Source organism: Daphnia pulicaria, chromosome 1 (assembly GCF_021234035.1).
Source record: "Daphnia pulicaria isolate SC F1-1A chromosome 1, SC_F0-13Bv2, whole genome shotgun sequence".
Classification (NCBI taxonomy): domain Eukaryota; kingdom Metazoa; phylum Arthropoda; class Branchiopoda; order Diplostraca; family Daphniidae; genus Daphnia; species Daphnia pulicaria.
The window spans coordinates 21,988,706-22,012,945 of record NC_060913.1 but is presented as its reverse complement, the minus strand read 5'-3'; the positions used below and the strand labels follow the sequence as shown (position 1 = coordinate 22,012,945).

Genomic DNA, 24,240 nt, shown 5'->3' with positions numbered 1-24,240 from the left:
TTAACATGATAAGTATTTTAACTTGATGGGAAGTACAGCTTCGTGGCGGGACTGGTAGGCCGATGGCTACGTGAGCAAAGAAACAAGCAACGTGACTGTAACAACTGTTGCTGTGCTATTTCAGTCTTCTCCGATCAGGATTGTTGGTATTGATGGTTTTCCAAAATGCTATTCACTACATGGAAAGTGAGGGCGTCTAAAAATTTGACAAAAAATTATAACAGTTACACATTACTTTAAATATTTACAAAAATTTGTCCAACACAAACATGTTGTATTTTTCACATTGACCGAGGGAGCAAAGTAACTATAGACTAGATAGTCGTTATATGGACAAAAATTACAGAAACTGTTGATTAGTTGCTATACAACAAAAAAAATTACAAAATGATGCACGTTTGTGTCCAGTATAACGGCTGCAATGATAAAAACGGTCAAGCTATACAAAGCAAAACATTTTTTTATTTCTAGCCTATCTCATGATGACTATGTTTATCAAATTTATTATTAAAAAAAAGTGCATTGTACTTTTTTGGGGGGTTAAATTTCTCGCTCTGTCAGTTAAACGTTAAGCAAATTAACTTGAGTTTCTTTTTTAGAAAAAAAAAAGACAATTCATTCATTTGTTAGAATGTTGACCATTGATCGTGCAGGTTTCAGGTTAGCATACGGAATTGTTTATGAAGACGTTTAGGGTGGAATTCAAGTGGCCGTCAAACGAATTCACGGGCGCATTCATAGAGACCGCAAAGTCCGCAAACAATATAGAATCAGCTGCTGATGACTTGCTGAGACAAAACAAAATTTAAATTATGTCTTATCATTCATTTATCAATGACGGAATGGCTGAAGGAAGGTATCGAGTTAGTCGATTTTAAAAATAGACAAAGATAATAAAGGTGGCTACAAAACAGCCTATGTACCCGTGACTATGTGCTTATATCAAATCATCGTCGAAAAATCAGATAAAGGTTTTTTTTATGACTAGATTAAATTTACAAGTCATATAGAAGCTGTTATATATTTCTCGCATCAAAAACCACACCCTTCAGTTGAGCGAAAGTAGACCTAAATTTAAGTGTTTTTGGCCAGTTAATTCATTTGTTACCATGTTGACCTTTGATCGTCAAAAGGTTTTAGGAAAGGGAGGTTTTGCCACTGTTTATGAAGGTGTTTGGGGTGAAACTAAAGTAGCCGTCAAACGAATTGTTGTAGGGGATGCCGCAACAACGGAACAAGAAGAGAAGGCACTGAAAATGTTGCGTCATAGAAACGTCATCAAATTATTTCACGTGCAGGAGGACCAAGACTTCAAGTATTTAAAAAATCAAACAGTTTTCTAATTAGGATTCTTAAATTATCCGAAAACAAATTTTATCATAGAATTTTCGTCCTTGAATTGTGTGATGCCTCTTTGGAAAAATTGTTCCTCAAAGAAAATGACCCGAAAAAATACCGCTGCCCAATGCCAACAGAAACAGAAGTCCTACTTCAGTTGGCTAAAGGACTCGAGTACATTCATCAAATGGGATTAGTCCATCGCGACATCAAGCCACAGAACGTACTCATCAGCTTGGATTCTGCAACCCAAGAAGTGGTGATGAAGTGGGCAGATTTTGGTTACAGTAAACAAGTCAACGAAAGGGGAACTTTCTCGATGAGCGGTGTTACAGGAACATACGATTATTTCGCACCGGAAATATTGAAATTACTCGACGAGGACAGTTCTACTGAAAACGAAGCTCAGAGAAGAGGAACCGTCCAGAGCGATGTATTCGCAGAAGGCCTCGTCTTTGGCTATTTCCTTTTGGGAGGAGTTCATCCCTTTGGCACCACAAGTCATCAAATTCAAACCAACTTACGAACAAATGAACCAGCCAATCTTCCGGAAACGGGAACCGAAGTACAAAAGGGAAAAATTTGTAATAATATAATCACTGCAATGTTAGAAAAAGAACCAAGCATTCGAATTACTTCGTCCGTTGTCGTTAATCAACTCACAAACATCCTGAGGGTAAGGCAAAAAACTTCACGTAAACGTTTTTATTCTTAACTATTATTATGCATTAACCACTTTTGTTTCTTTTAGAATTCAAGCGTTAGAATTCAGCAGATGTTCAATTTAATTGCAAAGGGGAATCCAAGCGTGGAAGATATAGGAAAACTGATTCAAGAAGGTGTGGACCTCAACGTCAAAGACCCATATGGATTGACACCGCTATTGCGCTTAGCGAACAGCAAAAAGATAAGTGATAATTTTGTAGAAATAGTTAGTCTCTTGATAAAAAACGGAGCCAACGTCAATTCACTTGATAGCAACGATAAAAATGCTCTCCTGTTGTGGTGCAAAAATCGTAAACAACATACAAACCAAAGTTTTTTGGCAATCCTCAATCTCTTCGTTGAAAATGGGATCGATATCAATTGCAAAAATGAATACGGAGATAATGCTCTAACTTTTTTGTGCCGAAATTATAAAAGTGAAAACTTTATCGACATTATTCGATTTTTCATTGAAAATGGAATCGATATCAATTTTGAAGACCGAATCCGAGATAATGCTCTCATAATATTGTGCAGAAATTACGAAAATGAAAATTTAATTGACATTATTCAACTTTTAATTAAAAATCAGATCGACATCAATTGCAAAAACATTTTCGGAGAAAATGCGTTCACTTTATTGTGCGGAAATTATAAAAAGGAAAATTTAATTGACATTATTCGACTTTTCATTGATAATGGGATCGACATCAATTTCAAAACCAACAACGGAGACAATGCTCTCACTAAATTGTGCACATATAATAAAAACAAAAGTGTAATTGGCATTATTCGATTTTTCATCGAAAAAGGGATCGATATCAATTCAAAAACCAAATACGGAAGTAATGCTCTCACCTTATTGTGCGAAAATTATAAACAGGAAAACTTAATTGACATTATTCGACTTGTCATTGAAAATGGGATCGATATCAATTGCAAAAATAAATACGGAAAAAATGCTCTTACTTTATTGAGCGCAAATTATAAAAACAAAAATTGTATTGTCGTTATAACATTTTTAATCAAGAGTGGATTCAATGTGACTGAAGAAACGCGTGATTACTTCCAGAGAAATTATTTAAAAAAAAATCGCAAAGAAATCTTGCAATTACTTCATGTTTAATAACATCCAGATTAACCAGCTACCTACAGTATAACGAATGGCCGCCAGTTCAGTTGGAGAGGTGCCTGTATATAAAGAAGATACGGATTTATTGCGCAGACGACTGGATAAAATCAAACAAGCGCCTGACGATGTTGCAGAACTCTTCGAGGAAGTTTGCGATGCTTGGCTGGCATTTCTCGTCTACGAGTTCAAAGAAGAATCGCTTGAACATTCTCGACCAATGTTGGACGAAGCCAAAGACGAGTTGAAGAAAATTAAAGAAAAGGGCCTCAGCCCGAAATAGAGAAAAAACATCAATTGAAACAATTCAAATAAGTTGGAAAGATGTGCGAGTTGACGAGAAGAAAACTTTAGACAGAAATGAAACGCTCGCGCAATCCTTGAAGAAATACATCTTGCAGTTACATACTGTATTGCATGTTTGTGCATGCGCCGTTATTTTGATACAACAAGATTCTATTTTGAGTTGGTGACATCTCCAAGGAAGATGACCGACTTTTCAGCCAAAGTAAAAAATGTGGAGAGAAATGCCATCGCAATTAATAAATTGGAAGAGTCGCTTCAACTGACGTTAGAATCCTGCGCTAAGACGCATTGTCACTCCGCTAAAATGTACGTCCAAGTTACCGACAATCATCTGCGTGAAGATGAAGCGTCGAATGACATCAAGGAAATGATTAAGGTCGCCAAAGGCGATATGTGTTGAACGGAGACAAAAGTGTGAGCGCATTCCAGATGGAAATGACTGGCAAATGTCCATAATTAATTTCATTTGAGATATCGACCTGCCCTCCGGTATCGGCCAAGACGCTCAAGACAAACCTTTAACTGTTGAAAATTTTGACTTAGACTTAGTTACGATTCATGTTTTTATGATTCTAAACTTCCCTTTGAAAATAAAATAAAATCATTTTTGCTCTAACGTGAATTTTACTTCCCTGATCTGCAACGATTTTAATTTTTTTTTTTTTTTTTTTACAATTTGTTATATTATTAGAGAATTGCCTAGGCAAGTCAAATAAGATATCAAATCATTTCACATCGATAGAAGTTCAGTGAAGGCTGTGATTTGTTTTCTTTTATTGATCACGAGATAATTATATAAAGAAGACGGACGGATTATATTTTCACCGTTGTTTTAGGAATGGCGTAGGCCCTACGCTTTTTGTCGTCTTTTGTTCTTGCTTTATTCTGTGAATGGTGTGTGCTGTACTTATCCTTGATCCACCAACGTTGGATTTCGTATAATTCCCTTCTATAATTATACCAAATTAAAATGTCTCCCAATTCTATCAATACTATCAAGGATTAAAAGGTAATTAGACGTGAAAAATTAGTAGCAACACTGTAAATGTACGTACAACGCATTTTACTATTGGGATGGCATTCAAATACCTTGGGATGGCATATACAGCGATATCTTTGGTTACTTTTCACCTATCCCTCGTACACAGTCCGACAATAAACTATTAAAGAGTTTGGAAAACTTTCCATGGAAGTTTTTTTATTTTGCACGACACTGTACATAGTTTACACTTACAATGCTTTCATGAAGAATCAGACTAACACTGACACTGAGGCATCACGTGAAAAAGCATTTACGGGCGTGTACATCGAGGACAGGGCTTTGGCCATACGAGAAATTAAGACTGGTCGAAATCGAATTAAAGTATAAGTTTCTGAAAGAATAGAGAAACTGAAAAAACGAGTTTGAATTATTTCATACTCATGTCGTTTAACGTTGGTCGTCTTGGAGTAAAAATTTTAAGCCATGGTCAGGTATTATTCAATCCATGTCCTGAACGCAACACACTGGTTTTTAGGCCATTGGACATGCAATATGTCATAAAACATTAGAATATTAAACAAAATGGTTATTTCATTTTAACTAAATGTAATCAGACATTTACCCTTGGTGTAGCTGTTGATTCCGACTATGGTCCAGGCCCCTGGTGATGGGAGGATGACTGCGCTGGACCGCCAACGTCATTCTACTAAATCGAACCCCAATTTTGCTTTAGCACGAACAACTCGGTTTGATTGCTGAGAGAGAATCCTTTACTTACTGTGCATGTGTATTTGTTAGTAGGGGAGACCGGGGCTATATGGGACACTTTTTTTCTTTACGCTGCCAATTTTTTAAATAGCAGAATTAAGTTAAAATAAAAATATAGGAGTGATTCCCATGCATTTCTCTACATTAGCTTATTGTTTCATATTTTTTCGTTAAACTATGTAATAGTTATTTAATTAAATGTAAAGAAAAAAAATTAAGGAAAAAAAAAATTTAGGGTTAAACGGAACAGAGCCAGGGGCAAAACGGAACACCATTTTTCTCTGCAACGGATGGATTAAATATATTGAAAGACGCACTAATGAAAAGGAAATTCATTTCTCTTTCAGAATTACTGTAATTTTATTCATTCTTTTGAGAATAAGTGGAGATACAATAAAAAAAGTAAAGAGGTTTTTTTTTCGATCTTTTTTGGTCGTTTACTTGGCGACAGATGGCTGTACCATTTAACCCAGACCCCAACAACATCAAATAAACTAAATTATCAAATACTTAGAAACAAATTTTTTATAAAATAAAAATACTATCTTAAACTAGAAAGAAAACCCTATCAAATAGTTATCTGGGTTTTATAAAAATATTTATAGAAGTATAAAAAAAATTTAAAACTAAACGTCAAAAATTTTTTATCCGATTCTAATTTTTTTGTTTTTACCAAAAAACTCGCAAAATTAATCAGAAATTCAGGAAAAAAAGTTTAGAGGATAAAAAAAACATCATTTACAATACGCTGTATTAATTTCAGCATTTTAAAACAAATCGTACATATCAAAACTTCCCTGTACATTTTAGCCCCGTGTCCCGCATAGCCCCGGTCTCCCCTACTCGTAATACAGTGTTTGTGTACGTAACAAATTTACCAAAGGTCGGATTCTCCTTGCATTCAATGTTGGACGATGTTACTGTATATCATAAACAAAACCGACAACGAGTTTCCGATCTTTTCTTACCAGGCTCTCCCCATCCCAAAAGAATCGCATCTTGGTCGACTGGGGTCGATCGGGGTCTGTATACTGATTGGGGTCTGAACTGGCCGCCGGTGGCAAACAAGCAGGTTCAACAATCCTGGAAAGAACAACGGGAGAGTCCATTACAAAATGATGGCGATATCATTGGCCTAGTCCAAGTCGAAAACAAAAAATTATTGGAGATTAATTTTAAAATTTTCGTCCTGTTGTAGCAACTTACTTATAGGTGGCAGAATTGTATTTGCTGTGAAGAAACATTTTGCTTATCCTCCTCGTCATCATGACGTCGGTTTTGTCCGTCAAAAACATCCCAACCAATACGGTCACACCAGAAAACTCATACAAAGACATTCTGCAAGTGTCAAGTGGACGAGAATATAAAAGAGATAAAAATTAATACATGACAATCCTAATTTACTTTGCCAAACACTGAGCCGCCACGCCTGCACTAATCAAAGTTCCGCTGCAAAATAATGAACCATAACTTTTCTTCAAGGCTACCTATATTAAAATTCGTAAATAATTAAAATAAAGATAGTGTCATTGTGTCATAGTGTCACATGTATCAAATTTTGACAGAATCATGTACAAAATTTGGTGACGATTGGTCATTCAGGGAAGAAACGTATAAAGGATAACTAAATGGACATTAAACCCTCTGAATTTCACTACTAGCTACTACTACCCTACCCCCTATACCCCACACCCTATATTGTTAAGGACCTTCCGAGGTGGGAAATTTTCGCCTTTGCTCTAGTAGGCGATATTTACCCTTCCTACGAAAATGAAACAAAGGAGAAATCGCGACAACACCGCGGGGTGGGATAGAAGGGGAGAAATGGGCAAAAATGACAAATCTAATTTTCAAATAAAAATTTATTATATTAAATGAAACTCAAAAAAATTGAAAATGACGCTTGTCATAGAACTAACGAAGTTCTTTATTTTGCTTTTTTTGGCGTCTTTGTAGGGCTATTTTTTCTCTAGTTAGAGAGCGGCAAAGTAGCCACTTTTTAATACGCTTCTACAGCGTGTTTCCAAACTTTTACATCCATTTTTAGATGCCCTCCCCTTAGATATAAAAATCTGAAAAAAATTCAGGAAGAAGCCAACTATTATGGCTACTTCCAAAAAAATTTCAACACCCTCCGTCAAAAACTCGATTTTTTGGGAACGCGGCGAAAATCGGCTTTTACATAAGCTTCTCTCCGCTCCTCTCGCGCGTTTCCAAACTTCTGGTAGGTACTGTATATGACATACAGTCCCCTCCATAAGTATGGGATCACCCCGCGCCGTTCCATAAGGCGGCGTGTATTTTTCATATGGGTTTTTCGGGTGGCAAAAATCGAAAAAATGACATAAATTCACCAAACTTGGGATTTATGTCATTTTACGTTTTTTCTATTGTCTGAATTTTTTTAAGATTTTTTCCCCTATTTTTTATGCCTAGAAAAGTGGCGCACAAAGTATCGGATCACTCCGACGCCGGCCGTGTTGTCTTATGGCTCAAATGGGCTTTTCATATTGCTTTTTATATATTTAATTTTTAAGAAGGAATTTTTATATTCAAACCCTTTTTACATTTCCCTTTTATAAATTAACTGTCAGTTTTTCATGATGATATGAATTATTTTCGAATTTTCCCAGATTTATTCGTTTCCCGAGTTTCTGAAATAAGAGACTACAGAAGAGTTCATTTAGGGTTTGCAACCTCTATCAGCTGGCGTAGGCCGGAAAATTAGTGTGGAACGGCGCGGGGTGATCCCATACTTATGGAGGGGACTGTATAAATGAAATAAAAAAGGAAATATAAAATAAATGTTAGAGGAAGAGTTAGAGACAGGAAATAAATATTTATTTCTACGGAGTGGAACTTGGATGTCCGTTCTACGTCCGTGGGCGCCGATTTGGGTAGGTCTTCTAACGTTAGGGCGACCTCGGAACGCCCTCCTTTGCGGATGTCTGACGACATCTGTCGAACATCCGTAGGACTGCTCGACATCGAGTATTTTATTTTTTAATATCATAGCTCGGATTTTAGCATTTCCCGGATTTGAGGAAACCGACAACGACTGCATCTATCGAATTGACGAGCAAATGCCGGTGTGGCGGCAAGTTCGTCTTGGTTAGGAAAATTGGTTAGAAAAATATTCTAGTTTCGCTTGAAGTGCTGAAAGTTCAAAATGTGAAAAATTCATTGGTTACCCACAGACAAAGCTTTGAGTACAAAAACTGAGTCTCGACTGCAGTCGTTCTATAAATGAATTATTTAATAAACCCTAACCCTGACTGAGGCAACAAAAACGGCAAGAGGAAACAGTTCCAGTCTCGAAGCTCATCAGGAATAATCGTACTACGAACTATGTTACGATTTACAATCAACGCCATCCAAAAAGTCAGAAAGGAAGAATAGAGAGACATTTTGTTCTACCTTCAAGCCTGGGAAATACGGCCAGGCATCCATCCATAGAAGTTCTTCATCCATCCGCTGAAAAGTTTAATATCCACCAGGCGGGATAGCTAAAGGAGGACCTTGTGAATACCCCACAGCACTCACATGGAAAAGGGAGAAAAGGGGAAGAACTCGAACAACATCATCGATAGTTTTTCCATTCAAACAGGATGCAGTTTGTCTAAATGAAAAATGGGTTAAGAAAATATTGACAGAAACAAACATTAAGGAAAAGTTGAAAATGAGACCGTGGTAATCCTTTAATGTTTACAAACAGGAGAATTCCAGGTTTCTGTATAATGCACAGCATTTATGTGAGTCATGCATAATCCTTATATCTATATCAGGTCATCACATGCAGGTTTTTAAAAAGTAACGACAATTATTACCAAGTGATGATACTGAGATTGATGCTGATGTTGGGTACAGCGCAAACAAAACTTGGATATCTTGTTATTGTTACCACAGACCAAGAATGTCACTGTGTTGTATGTTGTCTGAGTTGTTACAATGGCTGACTCTAACCTAAAATCTGCACAAAATAAAATGTTAGTACATGAGTACATGGTGAAAAAAAACGGCCATGCATCAACATTCAACATAGGGGCTTACGTGATAAATGTTAGGAAATAACATTTCAGAAACTTTCTAGATCAGGTTTAACTCTTCTGTTTCAGCTCCTATAGTGTTATTTACCTGCTTTAAACAGCATGTGGCGTGCACTAAGCGATTCTAAAAACAGACACGACCAAATTTGACACGACGACCACATTTTTTAAATTTTATATGTTGTGCAATTTTTGATGCAGCTTCGTGTCATTCGGGTCTGAAAACCACAGCAGACTACACTTTAACTAGCAATACTTAAGATATCGATTGAAACCATTTAAAAAATTGATCACCCTTATTCAAACGTTTTGACGGTTTTGACGAGTATTTGACACTGAAACCCTCAAACTCATTGATGAGTTGAGAGTAATTATTATTAATTATTATAATTATTAACATGACGAGTTTGATGAAATTCTTAACTCATTATACATAATACATCACTCAGTTTCCCAAACTCTTGACGTAGTTTCCCAAACTGCCAATCAAGGAAGAGTAAAGTTTGGTGGGCGGCAAAACACTAACAAGCACGTAGGCGGGGCATCTCGGTAACGGCGACTGGCGAGATTAGGTCGAGATGTAAACAAACAGGAAATTTGTGTTTTTGTTCCTCGTTGAAAAAGAGTCGTTTCATTTTGAACTAATCCGAGTTTTTGCCCAAGTTTTGTTCTACTTTATACGGTAAAAAAGTTTGTACCAATGAGTATTATTATTATTAGCTAATTTAGTAAGTAATTAATAAATCACATGCTCTGTGTTACCTATCATGGTTATGCTGTGACATCATTCAAGCCAGCTAATTTCTTAGCTGCGTTGGTTTTTTAGCCAGAGCCTGACCTCTGAAGAGAATTCTTATTAGGCTATATGAAATTAGTGCTGATGCATGGTTGTTTTAGACCAATTGGTTTTATTAGTGGAATTTTAGTTGTTTTGACTTGTTCTTACCATTATAATCTTCCCATTTCTAGGGCGTAACTGATCAACCAACTTTACGTGCTGTAAGCAAAGAAGTGCATGAAAAGAGGGCATACCCTGTTGCAGGCTCTTGAGTCTTCACTCCTTTTGTCGTTAGGTTCACTGTGCCATCAATCTGATTGCCAGCCAACCACTTGGCTTGAATATAATTCTTCTTGTCGCTTGGGATCTGTTCTTATCTTTGGTAGTTTACTTTGTTTCTTATTACTTTTGTCTTAAATTTAATCTAATTTTTTCTTGTTTTGTCTGAAGATGGCTGACGCTTCAGATGACACTTCAGTAGACGTGACGCCGACACGCAATCTGCGGTCAAGGACAGCACCGGTAATTAAACATTTTAATTTTGTTGGTTGTAAAAATTAAACCTAGTTTCACCACTGAAGGTTTCTACACAGCTAAAGAACTCCGTTCCGAAGGTGGGAAAAGGAATCGGAAAGGGAGAGCGAGGTTGGAGCACAGAAGAAAAAGATCAGCTGATCTCCATTTTGGATAACGATGGTTTTGATGAGGATTTCGCAAATTTGGCGGCCAAATTTCCGAGCCAAAGTCTTGACAGTCTTCGACGCCTCCTGACCCACTACGAAGAAAAAAAGGGAGGCATCAAAAGGGGAAGAGACGTTGAACACCATCATAGAAAAAATGCAGGGATGGAAGTCGACCTGTCTGAAGACTTACCACTGTATTTTCAACTTCAATCGTCATTGGGAACCCACCCAAAACCATCTCAAGTCGAAGGGATCGATTATCCAGCCATTTACGCCCACGTAGCATCTTGTATTCGAGAAGAAATACCTAAAAAGCTTCATCCCGCGACAAGGGCCGAATTGTCATAGCCTCCTCCCTTACTTGTACAACGTATCTAGTCTGAACCATACGACCAGATTTTTTCTTTCTAGATGGTTTTATATTTTTATACATATTTTTATTTATACTTTACGATAGAAGTAAGATAATAATATAGCATAATAATAGTAAGATCAGCATTTTTCAAAAGGAAGAAAGAGTTGAAGGAAAGGCGATCCAAAGTACGGCTTGCTGACGAATCGAAAGCGGAAGAAACATTATTGTCGGGAGACGTCTGTAAAATTGAAGAATTTTACATGTCCCAACTCCCAAGCGTCATTGATCCCGTTTTATTTGTTTAAATTTTAGCTTTGACATTGAACCCGTTTTTAGTGGTTTAAATTTAACTTTTGCATTGTTTTTTCAAATTGTTATCTGATCGATGCGTGTTTTGATGTAAAGACAAGTTAATGTTAATTTTTTTGTCTTCTGTGTTTTAATAAATTTAACCATACGACGAGACTGACCAACGGCAAGCGCTGTTGCGGCCAGAATGGTGAAAAAAAGGCAAAATTCTTTAGGCCTCAAAGTAGGGGTAGGGTGAAATAAAACAATAGAAAAGGGCGCTGAGGAGGGGTGATCAAGCGCCACCTAGAACATGTAAACTGTGAAGGGAGGAGACAAAACAAATTTCTACTTGTCTTGACTTCTGGAGAGACAAAATGAAAAAATAAACAAATAACGATAGGGCGCCAAATCCAAAGTCACGATTCCGTCGTGAACAATATGAAATATCATGGGCTATTATCAGCATACAAATTTTGTTTGCTTAATATAAACATAGTCCTTTTAAAATGAACCCTTAGAAATAATAAAGACCCTTGGGCACCTTTGGAATTTAAAGTTAGTTTAAGTTTAGTTGACAAAGTCATTATAAAGGGTAGGATCAGTCTAGTCACTGTTTACTTAACAAGTGGTGCCATCTATGTCTTAAATTTTTAAATGCTGGAACAAATTCAAAATGTCCGATTTTTTACTTTTTTAACAAGAAATCCACCACTCAAGCGCACCAAATTCATGGACCCCCATTTTTTTCTCATTCCACTATGGGACCTAAAAATCTGCGATAATTCGGGCATATCCGGTTTTCTACTCCGGATTCACCTGTTTTTATATAATTTAAATATTTCCTGCCGTTCGGGAGATATTAAATGTTAAAGTTTGGGTTTTTCAAATTTTAAGAGTTTTTGGGGGTTTTTGGTATTGCTTTTTGGGTAAATGCTAACCTTTAAAAAACAACAAATTCTTCCAAACGTTTTCTCGGCCATCCCTCAATACCAATCCAAAAGGAAATTACATTCCGTATTAGATTGGCCGAGTTATTCTCAATCTAGTAAAGTGCAATTTTGACCAGTTTCCCACCCAGCCTAGTCGCCATTTTTAATCACTCTCCCTCGCGTTCCTGGCGGATTACAGCCAAAGTATACGAGTTCTCTGCACCTCGGGCTTCATATTGCTGGCTACTAGACTATATGAAAGGGTCCCCCGGTCTAAAGTGAAGTCCAGGAAAGCGTAGCTTCGGAAATATATTTATTCCAATAACCAATATCCCAACAACCAATAACTCCCAATAACTCCAATAACTGTTTGTTTAATTCATTCACAGGTTAGGGTAACATTACTAAATTGAGGAACCACTGATGAACATGGATTGTAATTCGTGCAACATACCATTACTATCTTATCAATGATTGCGGAGGTATCATCTTTACATATTGCAAGAGTCGAACGATGAATAAGACCTTGCAAAATACTGAATTTTTGTTTGGTTGCACCTATAACTCGCTTTCCCATGTATTCTTATTCTTGCAAGTCCTCTCGAATCCTCAACTTCTTTGTTTGGCATCTGTGTTTGTTTACCAAGAAAAGAATGAATCGCAAGAGTTGCATTTTGTAAGGCAACTGCTTCGTGAATAGTAATTCCACGATCAGCCATGACCAAATCCCCATTCATTTTTCATCTGTTTTCTTTTTTTACGAAAAAATGTTCTTCGCAAAAGCGGGTACGTTTGAAATACTCAATAGATCAACACTGACTAAGTTCAAGAAACATTCGGAATTGGAACTGGAATTTGGTGGACCTTACTTAATGTACAAGAAGTGAAAACGAAAGAATGTCTCCAGACTGATTAGAAAACCTGTTTCCTCTTTCTTACTATTTTGGGTTATGGAAACACGAGAATCCGAAGCACAAACGATAATGCAACGCGCAGCTTGTCCCTTTAGTTGAGCTCGATTATTATCTCTTCGGCAACCTTTTAAAATAAATGTTAAAACAATAAAACATTATCGATGCACATCTATAAATTAGTGGCTCACCCAGTACGAACATGGTTGTGATTCCAAATAGACTACTTCTTAGATGTTTACAATTATTTTTAGTGGGTTATGTGACTTCACTATTCGCCAGTTAGGCTTGCAATAGGCCTATAAAACAATATTAGCTTCTAGCAAACAACAAATTCTTATATTGAAGACAGATTCTTAAATGGATACCTAACAAAATAAATGTTTACAAATCTGAAGTAGTGAAATTATGTGATACAACTGGGTAAATAAACGGCGAATTTGACTTGCACGAATGATTTATTTCATCTAAAAAATTCCACAACATTTTGAACTTACAAAGCTCGAAATTGGACATAATGTTCTGTCATAGAATTAAGCAAACCAATTGAATCTAGATGTAGGTAGTAACCATAAATGATAACCAAATATGTAGCCTCCAACTATCAGACATACGTTTTGTGACTGCCACGAGAACATTTTTTATTACAACATGGAAAGTGTTCCCAATAAGCAATAGCAGCATCTAACGGTGGAATGAAAATCTTCACAAACTTATTTGAAAAAAATAAAAAATGACAGGACTAATAGTAATGTAAACTGAAATACCTAAATTGTACTAAGCTATCACCTACTTGCCAGTATCTTTCAAACTTTTGTCACCTAGAATATATTCTTTTAACTACCGTTCCACATTATAAATCCGGATGTCAATCTAGGAAAACTAATTGATGGCATTCAGCCATGTTTTTAAGTGTGTTGCCACAGATTGTGTAATTAAGTGATTCATTTCTTAATGTTGAGGGAGCAACGCACAGAATCGATACCTCCAGAAAATTTGTTATGAACAAACAAATTATTTATCTGCCATCCTGATCAAGGAAGGTGACGAAACATAAAATTTTTCAAGAAATTCACAAAATAAGTTATCTTCAGGGAATCACCCAGGGGGAAGAAAAGGGAGAAGAGGACAGTATATGGCCCCCTTATTTTCATACTTTCCTTTTCTCCCTTTTCTTCCCTCGGGCCGATTCTATGTGGATTCGGTCTCTAAAACCGTAAAAATTACGGATAAGATTTAAATTTTACGTATTTTCATAAAAATACGTCTCAAAATACATGGTAAAACTAATTGATTGCATTTACTTGCAATGTTTTCAAGTGCGATCCCACAGCTGGTGTAATTGATTCCTTTCTTGATGTTGAGGGAGCAACACACATAATCGATCTCTCCAGCAAATTTGTTGTGCAAAAACAAATTCTTGATCTGCCATTCTGATCAAGAAAGGTGACAAAACAAAAAAAATTTCAAGAAATTCACAAAATTAGTTATCTTCAGAGGATCGGCCAGAAAATAAAAGGTAGAAGAGGAGTATGGGTCCCCCGTTTATATTTGCAATCTTTCCTTTTCTCCCTTTTCTTCCCTCGGCCGGATGTTATGTGAATTTGCTCTCTAAAACCGTAAACATAAGAAATGCGATTTATATTTGACGTATTTTCATAAAAATACGTCTCAAAATACATGGTAAATTAATTGATGACATTTATTTGCCACGTTTTCAAATGTGATCCCACTGCTTGTGTAATTGATTCCTTTCTTGATGTTTAGGGAGAAACACACATAATCGATCCCTCCAGCAAATTTGTTATGCACAAACAAATCTTTGTCTGCCATCCTGATCAAGAAAAGTGACGGAATCTAAAAATTTTCAAGAAAATTCACAACATTCGTTATCTTCAGAAAATCGGCCAGAGGGAAGAAAAGGGAGAAGAGGAAAGTATGGTCCCTCCTAATTTTTATACTTTCCTTTTCTCCCTTTTCTTTCCTCGGATCGATTCTATGTGGATACGGTGTCTTAAACCATAAACATTAGGGATAAGATTTAAATTTGACGTATTTTTATAAAAATACGTCTCAAAATACGTGGTAAAACTAATTGATGGCATTTACTTGCCATGTTTTCAAGTGTGATCTCACAGCTTGTGTAATTGATTCCTTTCTTGATGTTGAGGGAGCAACACACATAATCGATCCCTCCAGCAAGTTGGTTATGCACAATCAAATTCTTGATCTGCCATCCTGATTAAGAAAGGTGACGAAACATAAAAATTTTCAAGAAATTCACAAAATAAGTTATTTTCAGAGAATCGACCAGAGGGAAGAAAAGGGAGAAGAGGACAGAATGGCCCTTTATTTTCATACTTTCCTTTTCTCCCTTTTCTTTCCTCGGGCTGACTCTATGCTGTGGATTTATTTCCTCTCTAAAACTGTTAACATTAGGGGTAATATTTAAATTTGACGTATTTTCATAAAGTTTTTTTAATTAGTGCTATAATAAAGCTTATTTGCGTACCTTTCCATTAAAATTTTTCCCGAGATCCTAGTGCAAACTGTTAATTTACAATTAATAGTTTCGCGAGAAAACATTTTTCCCCATAAGAAATGCACGGGGGAAAAACAGACTCGAAGAAAACATGGTGAAATCTGCAATAGTGCGTTCGCAAACAAGGGAAGGGGTACTCATCAGTCACTATCTTTATTCGACCATAATTGAGACAGGCTGGTAGCTAATTACTCGTACTTTTCCCTTGCAAAAACCGTTACTGCAATAAATTTACTCGTACACGAAAATGTATTTATTCAAAGGCGACAATTTGCTGAAATACCCTGAAGTGTCAGTTATTTTAAAGACCTTGTTATTGACTTGTTCTTTTCACTTTCGTTGTTTTAACTTTTAAGACCTCAATCTTGAGCAAATATGGGTCAATTGGCGTCAAAAAGGAAAATTATGATGCTTTAGAATTTCAGTTTGATTCTAGCGCCCCCTTAAATAAAAGGTTTAGGCCGAACGTAATCACATCAGAAAACAACAGCGAGCAAGACAACCTATACCCTTCTCTATTATGTTATTTGACGTAATTTGAGCAAAGTTTGTTTAAAGGGCTTGATAAGTTGGACAGCATCATTAAGTACAAGTTTAACAAGAAATTGTTTTTGGAAGCAACAAAACATCTCGGACATTTATCAATTCTTGTTCTAGTTGCGAAAGCTCGAATACCTTGGTAATGTCAAATTGGGTAAGTCTGCCTCTTTGACTGACTGTTCTATTTGGATTAGGGTCCGTCTTTTCAGATTACTCATTTGGGGACCCAACAAAGCACACGCCCGGCAAAATGAGCGAAATAAGGTCAAAAGTTCTCTGTGATGATGCCTTGGAGTCTGAGTTGTCGACACGGGCTGAACGATTTTTTGAAACGCAACTTTAACATTAGCAAACAACACGACATCACTAACTTTGTGTGGAACCAACAACTATGCGGACATAAGTTAATCGACGACGTAAGTGCTTCTTTGTAATATTATCCTACTTAAAACTGATAATTTGCTAATTCTATTTTTACAGCAATTGGATTTTGAACCAACGGGAATTTTAAACGAACAAATGTCCGTTAGGAACGAAATACCTAAAGAGCTAGGTGATTTTTTTAGGCTTTAGCTAGCACGGTTTTTGTTAACAGCGGATATTATTACGACACTGCTATGGAGAGTTTTTTCACCTTTTCTAAAGCACGGCTTGGGTAAACAAAAAATGTGTAAACTCCTTAGTTTTAGCCTTGAAGATGAGAATCCTGATCAAGAGGTTATTATGTTAAGACTTTATCTAAGATAGCAATGCAAGCTGTTGATGCACCTTGATGCACCTTGATGCAGGTGCTTCATTTCCATAAGTAAATGAGGAAACTTTTGTTTCTGTTGTGTCTTATCAATAATCCTTTATTTCTATTGTTTTTAGTATGCATATGAGGTCTGTGCCACACAATGCCCTGAAAATGAAGGATCAGAAAAGAACTCGTTAACATTGGACATAGGTAACAGTTCAGTGGATCCTTCAGAATTATGCATTTGTATCCTTGAAGATGAGAATCCTGATCAAGAGGTAATTATGTTCAGACATTATCTATTAAAAGTCGGTGTTTTAGAGGTTATTGTGTCTAGTCTATAGTCCACAAAGATTCAACAGAGAACAGTGATGACTTACCAGTTCCATTGAAAATGCTTCCAGATCAGGAGACGACATTGGAAGCAGCCGTCCTTGAAGAGTTGGTTCGAATTGCTTCGGTAAAACTTGCAATTCCATTAGAAAACGAAAGCAGAATTCTAAATGACAAGAGAGCTGTCGGATTGCCGCACAAAAACCATTCAGTAAAGTCCATATTCTGGAAAAAAGGATTGCGCGTGTGGGTCAAAACCCTCGCAAGTGGTACAGAGCTGCTGCTGTCTATCAGCTGGATTTGACTGACTTGAAAAAGATCTCCCTGGAGGTTTTCCCTAACTGTGATGGAATATTCCTCTGTCCATATTGGCAGTGCCACATTCATCTTCCCTCATTGAAATTCATCACTGGAGCCGCAACATCTGCCAACAAATCGGCCCCAGCTAAGAAAGCGTCTTACAAAATCAAGCCCTGTGGTCATTCAAGGCGGAGAGTGGGGTCGGGGGACGAAAAGCTAACTTCATTATTCGCATATTACAAAACCATTCGTCGGTGGCGCCGTCGAGTCCATTCGCTGCCGGATGACGCCCGCGTTCATGGATTAGTTTTTAGTGCTATTCATCAGCTTATGGGATTGGACTTGCAAAGAGCAATTCAGCAAATTAAAAAAATGAGTTCCCCTCTAGAGAGAATTTCATGGGAGACTAACAACGTCAAAAGAAGGAGACTGTTTTGGGGTGAAGGAGAAACAGCTGATGAGCTCACTACCCAAATGACCAGTGATAATATTTCGTATGAAGACAGAAGAGACATATTGGAACATGCTTCTAGCTTCAAAACTGATGATGCCTTGGAAGGCAGCAATCTGATTGTCGAAAAAGAAAGCAAGGTACCACAAGAAAAAAAAGGAAATTTGTGTGTTCGTTTTGTCTTTTGCAGATTGCAAATGAGGTCTGTCCCACACAATGCACTGGAGTCTGACGTCACGCAGCCTAAACTTAATCTGCGCACAAGGAAACCGGTAACTTTTGTCGATGTAGAACTTTTGTTAGTGTAGAACTTTTAACAATGTAGAACTTTTGTCGAAGTAATCTTATTTTTATTATTCTATTGTTTACAGTCTAATAGATACTCAATCTCGTGTTCAGAGAAAAGAAGAAATTAATGCTGTCTTAGAGGAAGAGCTAAAAGATAAAGCTGAATCAGACACCTTCAAGTCATCAAAGTATGTCATTGACCATTTCCAAAAGTTATAAAATTGTGTATATATTATTGGTTTTGTAGTAAAAAACAAACATTGTATATAGGTCTTCCCAGTTGACGAAAAGACGAAACATTTCAATTCCTTTGGTGGTCAGAATTAAACTTAGTTTCACCATAAATAGCTCAAGAACTCCGTTTTGAATGTTGAAAAAGGATTCGGAAAGGGAGAACGAGTTTGGAGCTCTAAAACAAAAGATGAGCTGATTTTGGACTTTGACAACAAACTAGGTTTTAATTTGCCACTTGAGGTGCGGCTGTTCGAAATCGTCTTATTGGTTTTTGATGTGACTTGCCGGAATAGTTTTGTTCCGTGGTTTTATCACAGACCGAGAATAGAAAGACTGCGATCCGCTGTAGTCGTATCGTCGTCGTATACCGCGGTACCTTTTAAGAAGATTTCCCTGTTTCCCTTCTTCTAAGATGCTCTGTATAGTTTAATTTGTTTGGCAAATGTGTTGTGTCTAGATTTTTTAATGGAACCTTTTACTTTTGCGATGTAAGAATGGGAAGAAGAGAAACTTTCCAGTCGTTAAAATTTCTCGTGTGAAGATTGCAACATTATACTGAATAGTTCGTATCGTCTGACATTTTACTTATCTTTATTTTACTATTTTCAGATCTCTTCCTATGACGCCTTGGCTTATAAGACGTGCTGATTATCGACTCTGTTGGATCCTTCGTCGACCTACGAAATTCGAGTGCAAGGTAGGCCTAACCATGGAGCGTAACCATACCATTCACTTGGCTTTGGTTTGCGACAAAGGTCTCATTTCTCGTATATTTTGTTTGCAGGTTTTATGGGATATGAAGTTGACTCATCCAGCTGACTTTGAGCATAGCCAGTCCAGTTTGCTCATCTCTTTGGTATCATCTCATCATCTGGACGTAGGTTGCACACGGAATTGACAGGGCTTCGGCGTGAGACACACCGACTCTCAGGTAGGAAAACAATTTGTTTAACGTATTATCAAAAAACAGTTTGTCATGTTTTATTTGAAGTGATAGCCACTTCCTTAGTTTCATTGCGTTTATTCCCATGCTGTTTTATTCCCAGTGACTGAGAAACTCGTAGAATGACGCGTAATGTTCCTATTTGACCCCGTGGCTGAATGGACCTTTATAATGTTTTCGATTTGTTGGGAGGTCTGCACTGGATGTTGACATCTTACCAATGGGTCCATATTGGAAAACGGCGGCTTCAACGGGGATTTTTCAAGTTTGGCAGAAAAATTGCCGAAACAAGTTCTTGACAGACTGCGACATCTCATGAAGCACTATTAAGAAAAAAGGGAGAAATCAAACTTGGAAGAAATGTTGAACACCATCATGGACAAAATGCGCGGGATGGAAGTTGACCTTTCTGAAGATTTGCCAATGTATTTTCAACTTCAATCGTGATTAGGAACTCACTCAAAACCATATCTAGTCAAAGGGATCGATTATCCATCCATGTACGCCCACGTAGCATCTTGTATGCGAGAAGAAATACCTAAAAAGCTTCATCCCGCGACAAGGGCCGAATTGTCATAGCCTCCTCCCCGGTTTTTTAGCCAGAGCCTGACCTCTGAAGAGAATTCTTATTAGGCTATATGAAATTAGTGCTGATGCATGGTTGTTTTAGACCAATTGGTTTTATTAGTGGAATTTTAGTTGTTTTGACTTGTTCTTAAACTTCTGGTAGGTACTGTATATGACATATAAATGAAATAAAGAAGGAAATATAAAATAAATGTTAGAGGAAGAGTTAGAGACAGGAAATAAATATTTATTTCTACGGAGTGGAACTTGGATGTCCGTTCTACGTCCGTGGGCGCCGATTTGGGTAGGTCTTCTAACGTTAGGGCGACCTCGGAACGCCCTCCTTTGCGGATGTCTGACGACATCTGTCGAACATCCGTAGGACTGCTCGACATCGAGTATTTTATTTTTTAATATCATAGCTCGGATTTTAGCATTTCCCGGATTTGAGGAAACCGACAACGACTGCATCTATCGAATTGACGAGCAAATGCCGGTGTGGCGGCAAGTTCGTCTTGGTTAGGAAAATTGGTTAGAAAAATATTCTAGTTTCGCTTGAAGTGCTGAAAGTTCAAAATGTGAAAAATTTGATTGGTTACCCACAGACAAAGCTTTGAGTACAAAAACTGAGTCTCGACCGCAGTCGTTCTATAAATGAATTATTTAATAAACCCTAACCTTGACTGAGGCAACAAAAACGGCAAGAGGAAACAGTTCCAGTCTCGAAGCTCATCAGGAATAATCGTACTCCGAACTATGTTACGATTTACAATCAACGCCATCCAAAAAGTCAGAAAGGAAGAATAGAGAGACATTATGTTCTACCTTTAAGCCTGGGAAATACGGCCAGGCATCCATCCATAGAAGTTCTTCATCCATCCGCTGAAAAGTTTAATATCCACCAGGCGGGATAGCTAAAGGAGGACCTTGTGAATACCCCACAGCACTCACATGGAAAAGGGAGAAAAGGGGAAGAACTCGAACAACATCATCGATAGTTTTTCCATTCAAACAGGATGCAGTTTGTCTAAATGAAAAATGGGTTAAGAAAATATTGACAGAAACAAACATTAAGGAAAAGTTGAAAATGAGACCGTGGTAATCCTTTAATGTTTACAAACAGGAGAATTCCAGGTTTCTGTATAATGCACAGCATTTATGTGAGTCATGCATAATCCTTATATCTATATCAGGTCATCACATGCAGGTTTTTAAAAAGTAACGACAATTATTACCAAGTGATGATACTGAGATTGATGCTGATGTTGGGTACAGCGCAAACAAAACTTGGATATCTTGTTATTGTTACCACAGACCAAGAATGTCACTGTGTTGTATGTTGTCTGAGTTGTTACAATGGCTGACTCTAACCTAAAATCTGCACAAAATAAAATGTTAGTACATGAGTACATGGTGAAAAAAAACGGCCATGCATCAACATTCAACATAGGGGCTTACGTGATAAATGTTAGGAAATAACATTTCAGAAACTTTCTAGATCAGGTTTAACTCTTCTGTTTCAGCTCCTATAGTGTTATTTACCTGCTTTAAACAGCATGTGGCGTGCACTAAGCGATTCTAAAAACAGACACGACCAAATTTGACACGACTACCACATTTTTTAAATTTTATATGTTGTGCAATTTTTGATGCAGCTTCGTGTCATTCGGGTCTGAAAACCACAGCAGACTACACTTTAACTAGCAATACTTAAGATATCGATTGAAACCATTTAAAAAATTGATCACCCTTATTCAAACGTTTTGACGGTTTTGACGAGTATTTGACACTGAAACGCTCAAACTCATTGATGAGTTGAGAGTAATTATTATCAATTATTATAATTATTAACATGACGAGTTTGATGAAATTCTTAACTCATTATACATAATACATCACTCAGTTTCCCAAACTCTTGACGTAGTTTCCCAAACTGCCAATCAAGGAAGAGTAAAGTTTGGTGGGCGGCAAAACACTAACAAGCACGTAGGCGGGGCATCTCGGTAACGGCGACTGGCGAGATTAGGTCGAGATGTAAACAAACAGGAAATTTGTGTTTTTGTTCCTCGTTGAAAAAGAGTCGTTTCATTTTGAACTAATCCGAGTTTTTGCCCAAGTTTTGTTCTACTTTATACGGTAAAAAAGTTTGTACCAATGAGTATTATTATTATTAGCTAATTTAGTAAGTAATTAATAAATCACATGCTCTGTGTTACCTATCATGGTTATGCTGTGACATCATTCAAGCCAGCTAATTTCTTAGCTGCGTTGGTTTTTTAGCCAGAGCCTGACCTCTGAAGAGAATTCTTATTAGGCTATATGAAATTAGTGCTGATGCATGGTTGTTTTAGACCAATTGGTTTTATTAGTGGAATTTTAGTTGTTTTGACTTGTTCTTACCATTATAATCTTCCCATTTCTAGGGCGTAACTGATCAACCAACTTTACGTGCTGTAAGCAAAGAAGTGCATGAAAAGAGGGCATACCCTGTTGCAGGCTCTTGAGTCTTCACTCCTTTTGTCGTTAGGTTCACTGTGCCATCAATCTGATTGCCAGCCAACCACTTGGCTTGAATATAATTCTTCTTGTCGCTTGGGATCTGTTCTTATCTTTGGTAGTTTACTTTGTTTCTTATTACTTTTGTCTTAAATTTAATCTAATTTTTTCTTGTTTTGTCTGAAGATGGCTGACGCTTCAGATGACACTTCAGTAGACGTGACGCCGACACGCAATCTGCGGTCAAGGACAGCACCGGTAATTAAACATTTTAATTTTGTTGGTTGTAAAAATTAAACCTAGTTTCACCACTGAAGGTTTCTACACAGCTAAAGAACTCCGTTCCGAAGGTGGGAAAAGGAATCGGAAAGGGAGAGCGAGGTTGGAGCACAGAAGAAAAAGATCAGCTGATCTCCATTTTGGATAACGATGGTTTTGATGAGGATTTCGCAAATTTGGCGGCCAAATTTCCGAGCCAAAGTCTTGACAGTCTTCGACGCCTCCTGACCCACTACGAAGAAAAAAAGGGAGGCATCAAAAGGGGAAGAGACGTTGAACACCATCATAGAAAAAATGCAGGGATGGAAGTCGACCTGTCTGAAGACTTACCACTGTATTTTCAACTTCAATCGTCATTGGGAACCCACCCAAAACCATCTCAAGTCGAAGGGATCGATTATCCAGCCATTTACGCCCACGTAGCATCTTGTATTCGAGAAGAAATACCTAAAAAGCTTCATCCCGCGACAAGGGCCGAATTGTCATAGCCTCCTCCCTTACTTGTACAACGTATCTAGTCTGAACCATACGACCAGATTTTTTCTTTCTAGATGGTTTTATATTTTTATACATATTTTTATTTATACTTTACGATAGAAGTAAGATAATAATATAGCATAATAATAGTAAGATCAGCATTTTTCAAAAGGAAGAAAGAGTTGAAGGAAAGGCGATCCAAAGTACGGCTTGCTGACGAATCGAAAGCGGAAGAAACATTATTGTCGGGAGACGTCTGTAAAATTGAAGAATTTTACATGTCCCAACTCCCAAGCGTCATTGATCCCGTTTTATTTGTTTAAATTTTAGCTTTGACATTGAACCCGTTTTTAGTGGTTTAAATTTAACTTTTGCATTGTTTTTTCAAATTGTTATCTGATCGATGCGTGTTTTGATGTAAAGACAAGTTAATGTTAATTTTTTTGTCTTCTGTGTTTTAATAAATTTAACCATACGACGAGACTGACCAACGGCAAGCGCTGTTGCGGCCAGAATGGTGAAAAAAAGGCAAAATTCTTTAGGCCTCAAAGTAGGGGTAGGGTGAAATAAAACAATAGAAAAGGGCGCTGAGGAGGGGTGATCAAGCGCCACCTAGAACATGTAAACTGTGAAGGGAGGAGACAAAACAAATTTCTACTTGTCTTGACTTCTGGAGAGACAAAATGAAAAAATAAACAAATAACGATAGGGCGCCAAATCCAAAGTCACGATTCCGTCGTGAACAATATGAAATATCATGGGCTATTATCAGCATACAAATTTTGTTTGCTTAATATAAACATAGTCCTTTTAAAATGAACCCTTAGAAATAA

At 37.2% G+C, this 24,240-nt stretch overlaps 3 protein-coding genes and 2 long non-coding RNA genes across 5 annotated transcripts; 3 read left to right on the top strand and 2 right to left on the bottom strand.

Annotated features, from left to right (window-relative positions):
- Positions 1 to 16: 16 nt before the first annotated feature.
- Positions 17 to 21,956, bottom strand: LOC124351546. The gene is made up of 3 exons (XR_006921447.1): positions 21,391 to 21,956; positions 20,981 to 21,182; positions 17 to 196 (listed from the first exon to the last, which is right to left on the bottom strand). It is a non-coding gene; the product is annotated as an uncharacterized LOC124351546 (long non-coding RNA).
- LOC124351455 (probable myosin light chain kinase DDB_G0284661) lies at positions 249 to 4,052 on the top strand. The gene is made up of 3 exons (XM_046801940.1): positions 249 to 1,315; positions 1,384 to 2,014; positions 2,090 to 4,052. Exons 1-3 carry the CDS (start codon positions 1,110 to 1,112, stop codon positions 3,167 to 3,169), a joined length of 1,917 nt encoding a protein of 638 aa, XP_046657896.1. The 5' UTR covers positions 249 to 1,109; the 3' UTR covers positions 3,170 to 4,052.
- Positions 4,225 to 5,183, bottom strand: LOC124351535. Its single transcript, XR_006921446.1, has 3 exons — positions 5,083 to 5,183; positions 4,899 to 4,984; positions 4,225 to 4,821 (listed from the first exon to the last, which is right to left on the bottom strand). It is a non-coding gene; the product is annotated as an uncharacterized LOC124351535 (long non-coding RNA).
- LOC124351504 lies at positions 10,491 to 11,571 on the top strand. The gene is made up of 2 exons (XM_046801943.1): positions 10,491 to 10,574; positions 10,634 to 11,571. The coding sequence occupies exons 1-2, from the start codon at positions 10,503 to 10,505 to the stop codon at positions 11,081 to 11,083; spliced, it is 522 nt and encodes a 173-aa protein (XP_046657899.1). The 5' UTR covers positions 10,491 to 10,502; the 3' UTR covers positions 11,084 to 11,571.
- Positions 21,957 to 22,825: 869 nt separating the features above from the next.
- LOC124321287 lies at positions 22,826 to 23,906 on the top strand. Its single transcript, XM_046784204.1, has 2 exons — positions 22,826 to 22,909; positions 22,969 to 23,906. The coding sequence occupies exons 1-2, from the start codon at positions 22,838 to 22,840 to the stop codon at positions 23,416 to 23,418; spliced, it is 522 nt and encodes a 173-aa protein (XP_046640160.1). The 5' UTR covers positions 22,826 to 22,837; the 3' UTR covers positions 23,419 to 23,906.
- Positions 23,907 to 24,240: the final 334 nt, after the last annotated feature.

Excerpts from the sequence above, each read along its gene's own strand:
- LOC124351455 (XM_046801940.1), top strand. The coding sequence starts at position 1,110 with ATGTTGACCTTTGATCGTCAAAAGGTTTTAGGAAAGGGAGGTTTTGCC. Across the intron at positions 1,316-1,383 it reads CAGGAGGACCAAGACTTCAA|AATTTTCGTCCTTGAATTGT; the intron begins GTATTTAAAAAA and ends ATTTTATCATAG. Across the intron at positions 2,015-2,089 it reads AACTCACAAACATCCTGAGG|AATTCAAGCGTTAGAATTCA; the intron begins GTAAGGCAAAAA and ends TGTTTCTTTTAG.
- LOC124351504 (XM_046801943.1), top strand. The coding sequence starts at position 10,503 with ATGGCTGACGCTTCAGATGACACTTCAGTAGACGTGACGCCGACACGC. Across the intron at positions 10,575-10,633 it reads TGCGGTCAAGGACAGCACCG|GTTTCTACACAGCTAAAGAA; the intron begins GTAATTAAACAT and ends TCACCACTGAAG.
- LOC124321287 (XM_046784204.1), top strand. The coding sequence starts at position 22,838 with ATGGCTGACGCTTCAGATGACACTTCAGTAGACGTGACGCCGACACGC. Across the intron at positions 22,910-22,968 it reads TGCGGTCAAGGACAGCACCG|GTTTCTACACAGCTAAAGAA; the intron begins GTAATTAAACAT and ends TCACCACTGAAG.